Source organism: Camelus dromedarius, chromosome 1 (assembly GCF_036321535.1).
Source record: "Camelus dromedarius isolate mCamDro1 chromosome 1, mCamDro1.pat, whole genome shotgun sequence".
In the NCBI taxonomy this organism is placed as follows: domain Eukaryota; kingdom Metazoa; phylum Chordata; class Mammalia; order Artiodactyla; family Camelidae; genus Camelus; species Camelus dromedarius.
In genome coordinates, this window is record NC_087436.1 from 39,014,104 (window position 1) to 39,031,467 (window position 17,364).

At 35.1% G+C, this 17,364-nt stretch overlaps 1 protein-coding gene and 1 long non-coding RNA gene across 2 annotated transcripts in view; one reads left to right on the forward strand and one right to left on the reverse strand.

The window, feature by feature from the left end:
- MYOZ2 (myozenin 2) overlaps positions 1 to 13,286 on the reverse strand; it is a 31,783-nt gene extending 18,497 nt beyond the window's left edge. Inside the window, exons 1-2 of the mRNA XM_010985524.3 lie at positions 13,173 to 13,286; positions 12,523 to 12,611 (exon numbers count right to left, since the gene is read on the reverse strand). Coding sequence (XP_010983826.1) covers positions 12,523 to 12,598 — 76 coding nt within the window. The 5' untranslated portion in view covers positions 12,599 to 12,611; positions 13,173 to 13,286. The remainder of the gene's footprint in view (positions 1 to 12,522; positions 12,612 to 13,172) is intronic.
- LOC105093645 (uncharacterized) overlaps positions 1 to 17,364 on the forward strand; it is a 259,967-nt gene that overhangs the window by 34,915 nt on the left and 207,688 nt on the right. Inside the window, exon 3 of the long non-coding RNA XR_010377472.1 lies at positions 11,536 to 11,633. This is a non-coding gene — a long non-coding RNA (uncharacterized LOC105093645). The remainder of the gene's footprint in view (positions 1 to 11,535; positions 11,634 to 17,364) is intronic.

The window sequence follows — 17,364 nt, forward strand, 5'->3', positions numbered from 1 at the left end:
GGAGAGGAGAAGGAGTGTGGGCCTGGAAAAGTACTCAAAGAAATGATGGCCTAGAACTTCCCAAATTTGGCAAGAGACATAAACCTATGGATTCAAGAAGCTAACAGTATTCTATGAAAGGTAAAGCTATAGAGCTCTACAATAAGAGATATTATAAACTTCTAAAAGCTAAATATAAAGGAAAAATCTTGAAAGTAGCCAGAGAAAAATGACAACTTACCTATAGGGAGAAAAAAATGAGAATGACAGTGGATTTCTCATCAGAAACCATGAAGACCAGAAGGAAGTGGCACAAAAATGCTGAAAGAAAAGAAATGTCAACCTAGAATCTGATACCCAGTGAAAATATTCTTTAGATATAAAGGGAAAGTAGAGATATCTTCAGATGAAGGAAAGATAGAAGATTTGTTGCCTGGAGATCTACCCTAAAAGAATGGTTCATGTTGTTATAACAAAATACCAAAGACTGGTTGCTTATAAACAGCAAATATATTTCTCATATGTCTGGAGTCTGGAAGCCTGGGATCTGGGTGCCAGCATAGTTGGTTCAGTTGAAGTCATTCTTCTGAATTGCAGACTGCTGACTTCTCACTGTGTTCTCACATTCTAGAAGGGACATATGAGCTTCTTTTATAAGGGAATTCATATCATTCATGAGGACCCCACCCTCATGATCTAATTACCTCCCAAAGGCTCCATCTCCTAATACTGTCATGGGCATTAGGATTTCAATATATGAATTCCGAGAGGACACAAACATTCAGACCATAGCAAATAACTAAATGAAGTTCTTTAAATGGAAGGTAAACAATAAAATAAGGACCCTTAGAACATCAAGAACAAAGAAAGATAACAATAAGAAAAAAATGTAGGTAGATAGAATAAGCTTTCTTTCTCCCTTGAGTTTTCTCAATTATGTTTGACAGCAGAAGAAAAACATTATAAAAACTCTCTGATATAATTATAAATGTATGTAGAAAGTAGTTAAAACAATTATATTATAAACAAGGGAGGATATGAAGGGACATGAAGTTAAGTAAGGTTTCTATACTTCACTTGAACTGATAAAATGATAACATCAGTAGACTTTGATAAGTTAAGCATATATAATGTAATATTTAGAACAATGACAGAAACTGCAGAAATACTCAAAAAACTATAGATAAATAAAAATGGAATTCTAAAAAATACATAAGTAATCCCACAGGAAACTAGGAAAAAGACAACAAATAAAAACAAAAGACAACAAAAAGAAAAAAAAAAGAGACTTAAACTCTATTACATCAATAATTACATTAAATATAAATGTTCTAAATATACTAGTTAAAGGATAGGGACTAGCAGATTGGATTAAAAACATGACTGAAATATATGCTATCTAGAAGAAACTCACTTCAAATAAGTACCTTGAACAATATAGGCAAGTTGAAAGTAACAGGATGGAAATATATATATCAAACAAATGTTAATCAATGGAAAGCAGGAGTGGATGTATTAATATATTAAAGTAAACTTCAGAGCAAAAAAATTATCAGAGACAGTAGACATTGTATAATGATTAAAGTGTGAATTCATCAAGAAGATGTAGAAATCGTAAATGTTGTATGCACCAAAAAACAGAACTGTAAATGGAACAAAAATTAGTAGAACTAAAAAGAGAAATAGATAAATCCATAATTATAGTTGGAGACTTTAACATCTCCCTCTCAACAAGTGATAGAACAACAGATAATCAGCAAGGATATAAAAGAACTCAACAACACCATCAACCAGTAGGCTATAATCAATATTTATAAAGTGTTCTACTGAACAACAGAATACATTCTTTCCAAGTGCACATAGAGTATATACCAAGATAGACTATATACTTGACCATAAAATAAGCCTCAACAAATTTAAAAGAATCAAAATTATGGAGTATGATCTCTAATCACAATGAAATCACACTAGAAATCAGTAACAAAAAGTTTCCAGGAGAATCTCCAAACATTTGGAAACTAAAAAACACACTTCTGAACAATCCATGGGTCACAGAAGTCTTAAGGGAAATTAAAAATTCATTGAACTGAGTGAAAATAAAAATAGAGCATATCATTTATGAGGCACAAATAATGCCCCGTTTATAACACTAAATGCATATATTTAAAAAGAGATAAAAGTCTCAAATTATAATCTAAGCTTTCACCTCAAAAACCTAGAAAAATAAGACCAAAACAAGCCCAAGGCAAGCAGAAGGGAGAAAATAAAGATAAGAGCAGAATTAAAAACAGAAAAACAATAGAGAAAATCAGTTGAGCACAGAATTGGCTTTTGAAAAGATCAATAAAATTCATAAACCTCTAGCTAGACTAACACAGAAAAAATAAAGAAAATGCAAATTACCAATACCAGAAACAAAACAGAGAATATCACTACAGACACTGCAGATAACAAATGGATAAGAAGAGACTACTATGAACAACTCTACATATAAATTCACATACACTTGAAAACAGAAAAAATGACCAACTCTTTGAAAAGCACCAAGTACCACATCTCACCCAACATGAATTAGATAATCTGAGTAATCCTATAAGGATTTATATTTTAAAAATCTCCAAAAAAAGGTATCTCAGACCTAGATGGTTTTGTTGGAGAATTCTACCAAACATTTAAAGAAGAATCAACACCAATGCTACATAATTTCTTCCTAAAAGTAGAAGATCAAGGAGCACTTCTCAATTCATTTATTAAGTAATATTACCTTGATACCAAAACCAAAGACAACACACAAAAAAGAAACCTACAGCACAGTATCCCTCATGCTTTTAGAAGCAAAAATCCTTAACAAAATACTAGTAAATAGAATTCAACTATATTGTATATTATAAAAAGAATTCTATGCCATGAGTAAGTGGAGTTTATTCCAGGATTACAAGATTGGTTCAATATTCAAAAATCAATGTATTCCACCATATTAAAAGGCTAAGGAAGAAAAATCGTATGATCATACCTTTGGGTTCTAGGACTGGACAAAATGTTGTTAAACTTGACACTGAAAACAGTCCATAAATAGAAAAGTTGATAAATTGCACTTCATCAAAATTAAACACTTTTGCTCCGAGAGAGACTGTATTAAAAGGATAAAAAGACAAGCTACAGAGTAGGAAACAATATTTGCAAACTAAATATTTGACAACAGGCTAGAATGTGTAAAGAACTATTAAAACTCACCAGTAAAAAAGCAAACTATCCAATTATAATATGGGCAAAAGACATGAAGAGACATCTTATTGAAGAAGACATACAGCTGGCAAATAAGCATAGGAAAAGATGTTCAACATCATTAATCATTTGGGAGATGCAAATTAAAACCACAATGGGATATCACTATACACATATCAGAATGACTAAAATGAAAAATAGGGACAGCACCTAATGTTGGAGAGGATGTGGAGCACCCAGCAATTTTTTACACTGCAGCTGGAAATGTAAAATGGTACAACCACTCTAGAAAATAATTTAGTAGGTTCTGTTAAAAACTGAAGGTAGAACTACCAGTAATACTGGGCATTTATCCCTGTGAAACGAAAGCTTATATTCACAGAAAAACCTATACACAAATGTTCACAGCAGTTTTATTCTTAATAATAATTAATAAAGAAACAACTCAGATGTACTTTAATGAGTAAGTAAATGGTTAAAAATATTGTGGTCCATTCATAGCATGGTACCCCTCAATAAAAAACAAACTATTGCAACACACAACACCTGGATCTATCTCCAGAGAATCAGACTGAGTGAAAAAAGCCAGTCCCTAAATGTTATATACTGTATGATTCCATTTTATAGCACCTTAAAATAAAATATATATGGGAATGGGGGGCAATTAGTGATTAGCAGGAGTCTCTTGACTGCATCAGTGTCAATATTCTGGGTGTGATATTGTACTATGGTTTTGCAAGATGTTACTATTAGAGGAACTGATACATGGGATTGCTCTGTATTCTTTCTTACAGCTGCATGTAAACTAAATTTATCTCAAAATTAGAAATTTAATTAAGAGCTATCAAGCCATGAAAATACCTGAATGGTCCTTAAATGTATATTGCTAAGTGAAAGAAGCCAGTCTGTAATAGCTGCATACTGTATGACTCCAAGTATATGACGTTCTGGAAAAGACAAAACTTCGGAAGACATTAAAATAATCAGTGGTTGCCAAGGGCTTGTAGGGAGGGAGTAGGGATGAAGAGGTTGATCACAGGGGAATTTCCGGCAATGAGACTACTCTGTATGATACTATAATGGCAGATACATGACAGTGTACATTCATGAAAACCCACAGAATAGTACAACACAGTGTGAATCCAAATGTAAGCTATAGACTTTAGTTAATAATAGTATATCAATATTGGTTCATCAATCATAATAAGTATATCATACTAATGCAAAATGTTAATAATAGGGAAAACTGTATTGGGAGGAGAAGGGATATATAGGAACACTCTATGCTTTCTGCTCAATTTTTCCATGAGCTAAACTGCTCTAAAAAAAAGTATTATTTTTAAAATGTTTGATTTAAAAAATATCATGGCCCTTCCTACAAAATGCAGAGTGGTCTTGTCTGCTCGCTAAGATGAAAAAAAAAAAATTTCTGTGCTTTACAGTCCTCTGGGATGGAAGAAGTAGCTTATGGAAGAGGAATGAAGGCACATTGCAGAGTAGATGAGGGTATTTTACAGTTTCCTGGGATTTGTTTGCCAGCTCTGCTGAGTTCTACAGGGAATACTCACTTTTGTTTATTTGCAAGCGTTTGGAATCTCTGCTACTGTGTGCTTGGGACATGGAAGGAGGAGCTGGGTTGTTTTTCAGTGTGCCTGTGAATATATTTCTCAGTATTATAGAAAGTGTGACAGGAGTGAACTATGTCAACTAGAAAAGGGAATAGCATATTATTACATTAATTTTTCTAAGTTCTGAATTCCAAGCTATGGCATAAGTTTAATTCGGGAGCCCCAAGACAAAAATTTGAGAAAATGTTTTTAGTCTCGTTTTCCTCTTCCTAATGGCCACCAATATTAGTTGATTCCACCAACGTTTCGGAAATAACCACATGGCTTAAGTGAGTTCCATCCCTTTGGCCCCTTGATTTACAGTAGTCCTCTAAGGTGTATTTGACAGGAATTAATTACCTTTGTGATTGATACAGGAACAGGTGTGTGACCTGACCTAGGCCAATAAGAGTGAATATTAGGACTTTTCTTTGTGTATGTTGTGCCGAAGATGCTTTCTCTTCCTGCTGCATGTAAGAACAGATTTATATTGCCCAGGAAACTGTTGGCATGTACTTGGTAGAATGATACAGCCAGACGTGGGATGACACTTACCTCAAGGAAATCAGAGCATTGGCAGAGAAAGAAACCCTGTCCTTAATGACATACTTGAGATGGCAGATGAAGCCTTACTGAATCACCTCTGAATTTTTCAGTTATGTGAGCCAGTGAATTCCCTTTGTTCTTTAAGCTAGTTGGTTTCTGATTTTCTGCTATTTTCAACTAAAAGCATGCTAACTGATATGATTATTCTCTTCAGATCTTCATCTCACTGATGTAGGTCCAAAAAGTCTATTAAGATTGGAGTCACAAGGAAGGGTAAGGAAAGATAGCCCAGAAGCCCAGTAGCGGGGGTTTGAAAGGGGAAAGGAGAAAGAGATCAGAAGTATAAAAAATGGATATGCCTCTGGCCACAGACTCATTGGGGTCATAAGAAACATTCAGTCCTTTTTAGCAAATCACTGTAATCACTTAGGCTGCTTCAAGGAATAAATGCGCAACAGGAGCCATGAAGAACTTACCTTCCCTCAATAATCAGCTGGTACAATCCATTATTGCTAGTAAATTTATACCACAAGAGAGAAGAAATAAGAGACAAAATGAAAGAGGAGAAGGCAAAGAAAATAACTGACCAACTCTCAACCTCTTTTCTTAGTCTTCATACTTCCCCTTCCTTTAAGCCTAAATTTTCTCCCTCTTACTCTCTAAGTAACTAACTAAATTGGCTTTGAGTGATCATCTAAAGGTATTGTGGGTCTCTGGGGCCAGAAGCCCTGCATGAGAAATCTAGTGGTGTCTGGAGCAGTCTTGTACTGGCTCACAAGAGTTGATTGATAAATTTTCAGGAAGTCTGTGAGCCAGTAGTTAAATTCTGTGAACATGACCATTATTAAAATTAAATTATGTAAATGCAATAACTAGATAAGTTTTATTAAAAACAAAGCAATAAATACTCCAAAAATATCACTAAGTGTTATATTCCTTTGGCTATTATCTATGTTCTTGATGTTTTCTTATATCTATTGTATCTGTGTAGTGAAAATACAATATATTTTTAAAAGTATTTTATTTTTATTGAAGTATAGTCAGCTTATAATGTGTCAATTTCTGGTAATACATAATGTTCTGGTAAACAGCATAATGTTTCAGTCATACATATATTCCTTTTCATATTCTTTTTCATTATAGGTTGCTGTAGGATAGTACTATATAATTTTGTATTACTACACATCTATTCCCAGCTCTGCATTCAGTGCTTCCTTAATAGTAGCTTGAAATTGGCCATGGCAGGAGTATTTATAACGCAAAAATTGGCAAACTCTACAAACCAAGGCATTTCCTCCCACAAAGAACCAGTTAAATATTTACAAGCATACTAAGAGACATGTTAAGTCAACATATTTTTCATAAACAAACAAACAATAAAAGACATAAACTAAATTCTCCAAGGTTTCCTTCTCTTTCCTTCCAGTAGTAAAGTTTATGATGTAATTGGAGCTGGAGTCCCGGATTATCTGTGAGTTAGGAAATCTAATGTATGAACACTTTCACTACTTAAACTTTCAGGGTGAAAAATGCTGTCAACTGAGCACACAGAATCCAAGTTCAGCTGTCCCCTGCTCTTTATTGCAAACTCTGTGCAGGGTCTTAAGAGTATGTTTAATCTGGATGCCTGATAAATGATATAACTTATTCAGGGTACATATCCTTGCCCTGATGGATTAGAAGGTTGTCTTTGTGGCATTAGATCATCTATTGAAAATAATATTGCTAGGCATACTTTCCTGTTGATGTCATTTATGGTGATCCAGAATTTTCCATTTATTCTTTAAAGATTTTATAGGCCTTAATCTATTATAGTTTGCTACTATTTTAGGGAAATCAGTGATTATTTCTGAATAGTTAAATACCTAATAACAAAAAAATTAACATGTAACTTTACAGTCTTGACCATAATTAATTTCCACAAAACCCCCCACATTTTTCAATCTGCTAGAAATATTAAATAATTATTACCAATATTTGTTCTCAGTAGTGTCCTCAAATGTGCCTTATTTTTGTCTCTAAGATTTAAACTCATATTAAAAAGTTCAATTTAAAAAAAGATAAAATTTTTTTAAAAGTTCAAGTTTCTTATTATGGGATGTACTTTCCTTCCATTTTTCATACTGTGGAGCCACAATCCTTAGTACTGAGAACCAAATAGAAAATTGCATTTTAGTGGGAGAATATCAGTGATCTTCGAAAATGTGATCAATTCCTTTCTCAAACCTTACTTCAAATATTTAATCTTATGAGCAGACACTGGACCTAAATTTCTCTAAAAGGAAGCATTCTTCTTTTCACATTTATTTCATAGGTTAACACTGAAACGTAGTCAACAGGGATTTGTGTGCATGTAGGTAGTTCTGTATTTTTAATGTGAAATTCTGGTCCTGTCAAAGTTACGTATTTAGTTAGGTCAGTGAATCCAATTCATAGTTTGTAAAAATATTCACAAATAATTGTAGTAAGACAAAAGATTTTTTTAAAACAGTTTCCCTGTGATTCAATGGCAGCTGCAATTCTGTTAAGAATGGGCAAAACCACAGGAAGGGAGTTAACTGAAAATGATTTTCTTTAGGGTGGTCCTATCAGTTTACCAAGAGATTTTTCTCTGCACTTACACAGGACTCTTCTGCCTGTTCACAGATAGTTGGCCAATGTGGATTGAATAATAGTTCATAAATATATATTATAGCATACTGTAACATACATATATACATATTATATGAAAGTTAATAGTCCAGACTGTGACTTTGAATAATGCTTGAAAAGACTACATTCGATTAAAAGTTTATTAATAAATTTTAATAATTTTCTCTACATTAAAAAGTTGATTTTGGAACCCATATGGGATTCTTTATTTTTCTATTTCATATCTCCTTGCCTTGATTTGATTTTTAAGATGCAGTTCTCAGAAATTTACTGTTAATTATAATACTATCATTTAATAAGTGTGTAAATCTATAAACATTGTAAAAATGACATTACCAATGCATTTTATTTAATTATGCAAATTGAATTACACAAACTGGTAATTCATCTAGTACTGTTTATAGAATATACATCTAGAGCATATTAGAGTGAAAAATACAACAAAGAAACTAGGGTGATGGAATATGGCAAGAATTAAACACTGTAATTGCAACGTTGATATAAACTAGAATTTAGCCTAGTTCTCAGCTGCTTCTTTGCTAGAGGGCCTTAGTAGAGGTTTAGAAATCTATGGCATGTTTAGAAAATCCATAATTTCATAAGATATTACTAAACACAAATTTTCAGAATAAAACATGCTTTTTTGGGGGATTATAAGACTGCTCATGTGTTTAAACCAAAGAAAACTAACAAACTTGTACATTGAAGCATTAGGTTAAGTTCTTTTTCACCCCCAAACTTTTTACATTTGATCTGTGGTACTTAAGGCCTTCAGGTGTCCTCATTTTTATATTGATGACTTGATTGCAGATATGCTTACGGTACGCTCTAAGATATGCTTATACACGAAAATTCAAAGGGGTCCTCACGTAATCTTTCACCCAAAGGTCAAGACTTTATACTGTGTGCTTTTCAAAGTGCCCTGCGATTTATGTCAGTACTATCATTGTTTATATTATTGTAGAAACTCAAATACACTGATGTTTGACTTTAGCACAAAGCTCAATATAAGAATCATGAAGTTTTAAAGTTAGGCGTCCCAACAAGTCCAGCCTCTTCATTTTCAAATAAGGAAGCTGATGTCTGGTCTGGAACCAGGGCTCTTGGTACCATATCAACAACAGCACTCCATTTAGAACCTGGCTTCCTGTTTTCAGACCACAGACTAAACTCTTTTCCTGAAATCGCAAAAACAATCTGCTCAGTCCTCTTCTGTGTGCTGGGAAAAGCTGTTCACCAGTCATGAGGGGAAAAAACCAAACAAACAAAAAACATGAAAAAAAAAAAAAACCCTCACAGAGCCCAGGTGAGAAAACTGTAGGGTGACTGAAACAACTGTGGTCCTCCCTATTCTGAAGCTCTTCTAAACTGTGGGCAGTTATCTGTGCTTAAGATCAGGGGACAGTGTACTCCCAGTTCTTACAGTTATTTTAATTTCAATTCCTTTTCCCCACCATTTCTGGACAGATGACCATTGCTCTAGAGTGCCTCTCCTCTTTCTATTCTCATTTCCTCTTCTCTTTCTCTGTCGACTTATTGCTCTCTATTCCTTCAGCCTTCCCTATCTCTCTTCCTTCAGTATTCAAGTCTCAGAGTTACTGGGTGAGAGAAGACCATGATGATCACCACTGGAGAATATGTACAGATTCAGAAATAAATAGCACAGGGATGGTGGGCATGGAACCAATATGTTATCTTTTCTTGCCTCTACAACGAATTCATGCACAAATAATGGCAAAATATTTTTGTGTTTTGTATTTGGAATAGCATTTGTTCAATGGTAGCAACATGGCTCTGATAATTCTGTTTAAAGCTTATAGGTTTTTTGTCACAATAGTAACATACGATGGCTACTACCATCAGCTCTAACATTTCAAATATTGATGATCATCATCATGGTATGATGAGGATGGTCAATCTGAAAGCCTTAGTGTTAGAGGATACTTTCATTAATTATTTGTTGAGAGTGTAGTATAGTGGCTTCTGATACATAATTTGACACCAAATCGTAATGGATCTATAATGAGTGAACAATTTGGGGTGTAGTTAGTAGAGGCTGGGAGTTATCTACATTTTTAATTATGCTATCCAGTTCTATGTATTTTAGTCTATATGGATAGGATTTCTCAGTAATTCTTTGAGGTTATTTCCCCTTCAGATTCAATGAGTACTCTGATGTAAAACTCTCCTTTTTGATTCTTGTATTTTCCTATTGATTCATCTCAAGGCTCACCGTCTGTAGTCTCTCTCCCCACAACAAGAACTGAACTGAACTTCCAGCTCGTGTTTAGAAGACAACTCATTTAGCCATCTCATTGTCATGTTTCATTCTCCTCCAGGCTAAAAGTTTTTGAAAAGTGATATAAAAAATAAATGAGTTATAATACTACAAAAAAAAATGTTGGTGCACAAGAGGAGAAGGGGTAGGAGAAGAACTTTGGAGAGCTTCTCCATTCATTTTTATAAAGGACAATTAAGATTGAAACAGTTGCATGCTTTATCTTACTTTAGCCAGGTTTTTACTATTGTGAAGTATTTGGAAGTTTGGAGAATTATTCCTGAAAAAGTTTCTCTGCATTCCATGTCTCATTTCTGCCTCCTTAGAAAAAGTGATACATCCCTAGCTCCAGCTCTCTAAACATTATGTCATATACAAATTGTAATTTCTATATAAGTTCTATAAAGTTCTATATACGATGTCAGAGGAAAGAAAAGAGAGAAATTATTTAAACTGCTTCATAAAGTACTAGAATTATTTTATTTGAGATGAATTAAAAAAGAGTCTGTGATTCTCCCTGTGTTATCTGGAGTACTTGACCTCCAAATGCAGAGCATGTGACTCCACTTAAGGGGCTGGAAATCTACCCGTGACTTGGGAGAGAGGGCTTCAGCAGACTTTACATGGCCAAGACCTGTTGGTGGTGAGATAGTAGTTTTGGGCCTCCCCTCCTTGAGATATAGTTATATTTTTTGTTGTATTTCATAAAAATCAAAAGTTATATTTAAGAAAGGAAAAAATATAAAAAAGGAAAAAAATAATCTTACTCTTATGGGTCTGTTTCAGGAATAAGAGTAGAATCCAGCAAATGGTTTAAACTAGGAATACATTAAAAGGATCGATTAATTTATGATTATGATGCAATTAGAAAACGATGTTTTCCCAAGCCTAGTTTTAAGGTAAATAGTTTAGTCTCAAACTTAAATGACTATCTGATCTTTGCCTTATTGATCAGGGAAACTAGTAAAAAAAATTTCAAGTAAACTTCCTGAAGCAGGAAATACAAAGTAGCATAAAAATTTAAAAGAAGCATGAATTTTGGAACCTTGGATTGGTACAAATTTAGTTCTGGGATCTGATTCAGAATTATTCTTACTTTATTCCAAGCTAGTTTGACATCATAGTAAAACATGGGACTAAGTTGAATCCAGTATGGTGATTTTGTATTTCAGAAAATAGAAAACAAAACAACAGAACCCTATAGATATGACTACAGGAGCATCTAACACAATCTCTGGTTCTATTCAGGTTGCTTTATGGAAGGTGAAATATGAAAATGCTACACTTATGCCTGTTCCCAGCTGCCTTCACGAGATCTCATGCCTCTGGGTCTCAATATTGTTCAGGTAAAAGCTCACATTCCTTGTCGACAGAAGGGAAGTAAGAAGGTGCCCTGAAAACTCCACAAATATATCCTGGAATGGCTCAAATCAGCCCTTCAAAGGATTTGGATATCCTACTTATTAACTTTTAAAGTTAATTATCCTTTGCTCATGAACGAAGTTGAATTTCGTTTATAACAATCAAAATGCAATGTATAAGGCACTGCTCTCTAGAGTTTTTTGCTAGAGCTTAAAAGGAGAGAGTGGAATATCATCTTGCATCTAATTTATATTTAATTTTTTTGAGTCATATGCTTTGAGACTACAAGTAATTTATATTTTCCTAGAAGTTATAAGTTAAAGTAGATTTTCACACAAAATGTCTTGGTAAATCAATTACTGAATATGAAGACTGGTTTCAGGGTTAAAGAAGTTCACAGTAAGTATTAATTCCAATTTAATAGCTTTAGTTTTAAAAAATAATGATCAGATTTTGAATGATTTATGTAATATAACATAAAAGAAATCAAGATAGAGCATGTAAGATGGACAATTAAGACAAGATTGTATGAGACCTGTCCAAAAAAATAAAAAGAAAAAGAAAATTGAGACTGATATTAACTTATAATATGAAATGTGTGAAAGGCAAGCCAAACAGAATGTACATCAGCTGTCAGATTGCTTCATTCCTTTAGAGCAGTTGTTCATCTGAAAATAGCTTTCAAATGAGAAAGGATGACTACAAAAGGATTAGCTGCCATAGGCTTTTCTATACCCCCTAGAGCTCCAGGTTTGCTATGACAGAATAGCAAGAATTTAAAGGAAGTTTTAACTTTAGAATATTAAATAACATCAGGAAAGGTCTACATTAATGCTGAACTATATTAATGCTATGAAGAGTTTTTAATGATACCATTTCCATGGATTTCCTTCATGATGGCTGATGCTTGCTGTTTCCTCTGCTTCACCATGGTATTATGTGATAACATGGTTTTTTGTTCCCTGTTAAAAATAAAGGGACGTTATTGAGGCAATGTGAAGAACTCATTTGGAGTGTTTTGTAATCATCCTTTTGAAAGAGAGCATCTTTGTTCTTTATTAAGAGTTTATTATTGCTTTCTACTGAAAGACTTTAATACGCATTCCGAGTCTGGCGACAGAGTGTGCTATTCATTGACAGGCAATCTCACAGTGAACAGAGGCTGATTCTCAGAGTTTCAGGCCCAGTCTTATCTCTACACTAGTACAATGATTATCAGGCCATGAAAAACAATGAAAGAGCTGGCCTCCTTTCCCCTCCCTCTCTGTTTTCTACAGTTTATTTTAATCTGTCGCTGTTTTCCTTACTGGCCTTCATTTGTACCAGTATCACAATACATCAATTCCAGCAAACTGTAAGAATGAAGAAAGGACACCAGATTAAACCTGACCTCTTTGACTGTAGCATTTTAATATTAGCATCAACAGCTGTCCTTAAAGCAAAGAATTCCCATTAATGAGTCACAACTCTGAACTTCTTTGGACAACTGACTAATAAAGCATTTTAGGATACAGTATACTCACCTTGCTCTTAGACCGTGCTTTTCAACAGGATGAATCCCAATTTGTGGAGGAAAAACTAGAGATGGAATATGGATGGCACTTGGGCCCGATGGTTTTTATCCTTGTGCCTGGGACGGCATGGTCCCTAGATCTGACTCAAACTGGGGACTGAGCCTTTCTGAAGAGACTGGCATCCAGCTGACATCAACTGACTATATATAGCACGAAATACTTCAGCTACTCATATCTTCCTGGCTAAAGGGAGGCACCAAGAAAGATTAGGTTCTCTCCATTGTGTTTCTAGTTTGTGAGATGGTTGAATGAACATGCAGAAAGTTTTTATGGAGCACCTTCTGTTTGAAGAGATACTAGCGCAAAGGGGTTTTTTAAACTTCTTAATTTGTAGCTTTTACACTACATCTTAATTGACGTGGCAAAAGATACACACATGAATTAGAACAGAATGATAGATTATTAACTATTAAAATGAAAGTATTGTCAATACTACCTATGGAGTTTCAAGAAGAAAGAAAGCAATGTGTTGTGGACCAATAGTGCCATTCCTTAAGCAAGAGTGAGAACCAACGCTCGGTTCAGAAAAATTGGCAATAGTTGAGCAGGAAGCATTTTAGAATGGGCGTTAGAGGTTGAGCCTTGAGGCTCTCTGTGTAAAAGCTTAGACTTGTACCTGGGTTATGCTCTTTGAAGAGACCCTGCAGAGAACAGTACCTGCAAAGTTAACTGATCTCTGCAAGTCTGGAGTCAAGGATTCCTGTCTGGGAGGAATAACCTTATCCTTAAGAGGTTAGGAAGCTGGGTCACGTTGGCATCCTTGCTGGCGTTTGAACACAGAAGCAGGTTCCCATATCTGAGCTTTCACTTCTACTACTTCCCACCTCCTGGAACGCACTCTCCCCTATCACTTGGCTCACTCATGCATTCAGGACTCTCCTCAACTATTGATTCCTCATAAAGTCCTTCCCCAGTCACTCTGTCTAAAATATCACATGGTGTCACTCTCTAGTCCCTTACACTGCTCTATTTAAAAAATATTTTTGGAATAGTTAAGATTAAAGTAAAATCAATATGACACAAAACCCCAAAAACAGACATTTCAAAAAGGTGAAAGTTTGTTTTTCTCACACATAAACTTAGTCCAGAGGTAAATAATCTAGGGTTGGTGTGATTGATGTAATCATCAGGAGCTCAGTCACCTTCTAACTTTTTGCTCCATTGTCCCTAAAATGCAGACCCTTGGGCCTAAATGTCTGCTTCAGCTCCAGTAGGCATGCTCTTATTTCAGTCAATAGGAAAAAGAAAAAGTAATGAGAAAGGCACACTAACATTCCTTTAGAACATGGCCTGATATTGCTCACACCTCTTGTTTGTATCTCTTTGGCAGAACTTAGTCATATAACCACACATAGCTCAAGAAAGGTCGGGAAATGTAGGTTTTATTCTGAGTGGCCATGTGCCCAGTTAAAATTCAGAGAGTAACTTACTGACAAAGAAGGTAGTAGTTACTGGGTGAAAACTCAGTTTTTGCCACAAGAACAGATCAACATTATTTTATCTATATGTATCTATCAGTCTCTGGTATCACTTTTTCCTGTTAAAATATGAACTTCATAAAGACTTTGGCTTTATATCTTAAGCAGCAAAAATTGTGTCTAGCATTTTGGTGGGCACTCAATATTCATTGAATGAACAAATAAATGAGTGAGTTGGAGATTAATTGTGGAATGAACTTAAGGTTTGGCTTGAGTTTGGGATTTTTTCCTGTCATGTCAAACACTTATGGAAAAATAGAATTGTAGTAAGTGAGCAGTCACTTAAATATAAGAAGATAGTGGCTACTTAAGGGCGAAGTTGTTTTGTATGAGACTGAAAGAGGTGCCTGATCATAGGACTGACAGTTCAAGGTAGTAAATGGTAGGTTTAAGCTAACCTATTGCAATTGCTTCTAAGCAAATATTTGCATTGACGCTGTTACTTAAGTGCCAGTGAAAACCATTTAGCCAGAACCAATGAATTGAAATTCTCTCTCAAGATCTCTCAATTGCCAATATATTCCTGGCTTTAGCATTTACTGTGGTGTGCTCTTTGTCAAGTCTCAAACTCTACGTTTTCTCATCAGTAAAGTGGAGGTACCAGTATCTACCACATGACCATGAACATTTTATATGTAACAATTTTAGACATTCATGATACTTAATAAAAATTTAGTAAGGGTTAATTTTTCCTTAACTGTTTTATTCCTGCAATGTGAAAGATTTAGACCTTCGAACAATCAACCACATTATTCAGAAAAAAATAAAAATATACTCACGAAGACTCCTATTTGGTCACTTTTATATATTTCCAATTTGGGATTATGCACAGTTTTACAGGTTGAAATGATGTCTGTAGCAGACAATAATTGTTATGTTGACTCTGGTTTCCAAAATGAAAGGAAATTATTTTAAAAGATTTTAGAAGTTTTGAAGAATATAACTTACTTGTTTTTATTTCTCAATTATACCTAAAATTGTTTTGCCTTATTTTTTAAGCTCATTTATACATATCTCTGACAGCTTTCTGGTTTTTGAGTTATTTGTTCTGAAAAAAAGGAAGAATAAATCACTAGTATTGTAGCTTTAAGATAGTGTATACGATCCATTTGCTTCATGACACAAAGGCTAAATTTTAAAAATAACTTTAATGATTATTATACAGCATTTTCAGGTGGTCCATTCTGAAAGCCAGTGCATTTAAATTTTAAATCAAGTCAGTTAATATATTTCTGTTTCATCTGCACAGAGGTCTGGCTCTAGATTAAACATCCTTCAAATCTGTCATATTGCAATCTCCTTTTGTCTGCAGCCCCCACCCTCCCACCTCTAAGACCCAGGGTTGCCCGCCTCTCTTGGTGCCCTCCACACCCACACGCACACACTGTACCCTAAAAAAGGATCCCTCTTACCCCCAGGGTCTCAATACTTACACTGCTCCTACTAATCATTCCTGTCCTTGAAGCATCTTCCAAACTCAGTTTCAACATAGTAATACTTTATTTTCCCCTCAAAGTCCTAAGTATTTTAAACTAATTGGTGCTAAAGACAAGATAGGATCTTTTCTTGTAGGCAAAATAATGGGATTCTAATGGTAGAACTTGGTGCCTTGGGAGGCTAGTGAGGAAGAAGTTTCTGGCAGAGATTTTCAACACCTCTTTAACCAAATTATTTCCATTTCTGGCCTGCCACAGTTGAATTTCCAACTCTTTTACCACTTGCTAGAAGAGAAAAAAGATTAACTAAGGTGAATTTTACTGCCAGTATACCACCTAACAAAAATCCACACCATGAGGCCCCATGAAAAGCAACCTTATTCAGCCGGTGGTAAACATGAGCCCCATAGCCAAATGGTAAACAAGGTCTACATTGATCTTCGTCTGACTGAGCACTTGTTTTTTAATTCTGTGCTTCTCCTTGTCCCATTTTCAGTCTATATTAGGTGGCTGTGGGCAGTTGGAGATTAGGGCAGGATCCATGGGCCCAGGATGTGGGGACTGAATGTCTGCTAGGTGGGCAGACAGCACATTACCATTACTCAGGCTCAGTTCTGGATTAATGCACACAGAACTCAAACAGGGCAGCAGGCAGGCCAGCGCTGAGTGACAAATCTGAGAGGATGATCAGTTCTTTACCAGGCTTCAGGGCCTCCGATATGGTGGTAACCCTGAAAGGAAAGAATCTGTTTGAAGAGATAACAAATGTGTGAAAACTCACAGCTGGTTAGGCTGTCTGTGGAAGCATGGGCTTTGGTTTGTGCAAAAAGCCCTATGCATTCTCCTTAATGGCTAATTGGCTTGTCATGCCTTCCATTGTTTCTATTTTCCTATATTGAGGAGGATCCTGTTGACAGTTGATCCCCTTGCCACCCCACAGCCAGGTCAGAATCATTATAAGCAGAGCTGTGGTGATTATCCTACTGGCCAAAGTGAGACAGTACAAGACAGATAGAGGCCTGAGGGCAGCAACTAATAGTAAGAGGAACTATTACAGCCACTATTTCCTTAATGTTTGCTAAGCGTTGCCTTTGTTTAGCAGATGAGGAGATGGAGGTTCTGAGAGATTAAGTAAAATCCCCTATGCATCATACTTGTAAAGTATGGAAACGGAACTAAAAGTTGTTTTGTCTCATTTAAAGGCTTTTTGTGTTTTCACTATACCGT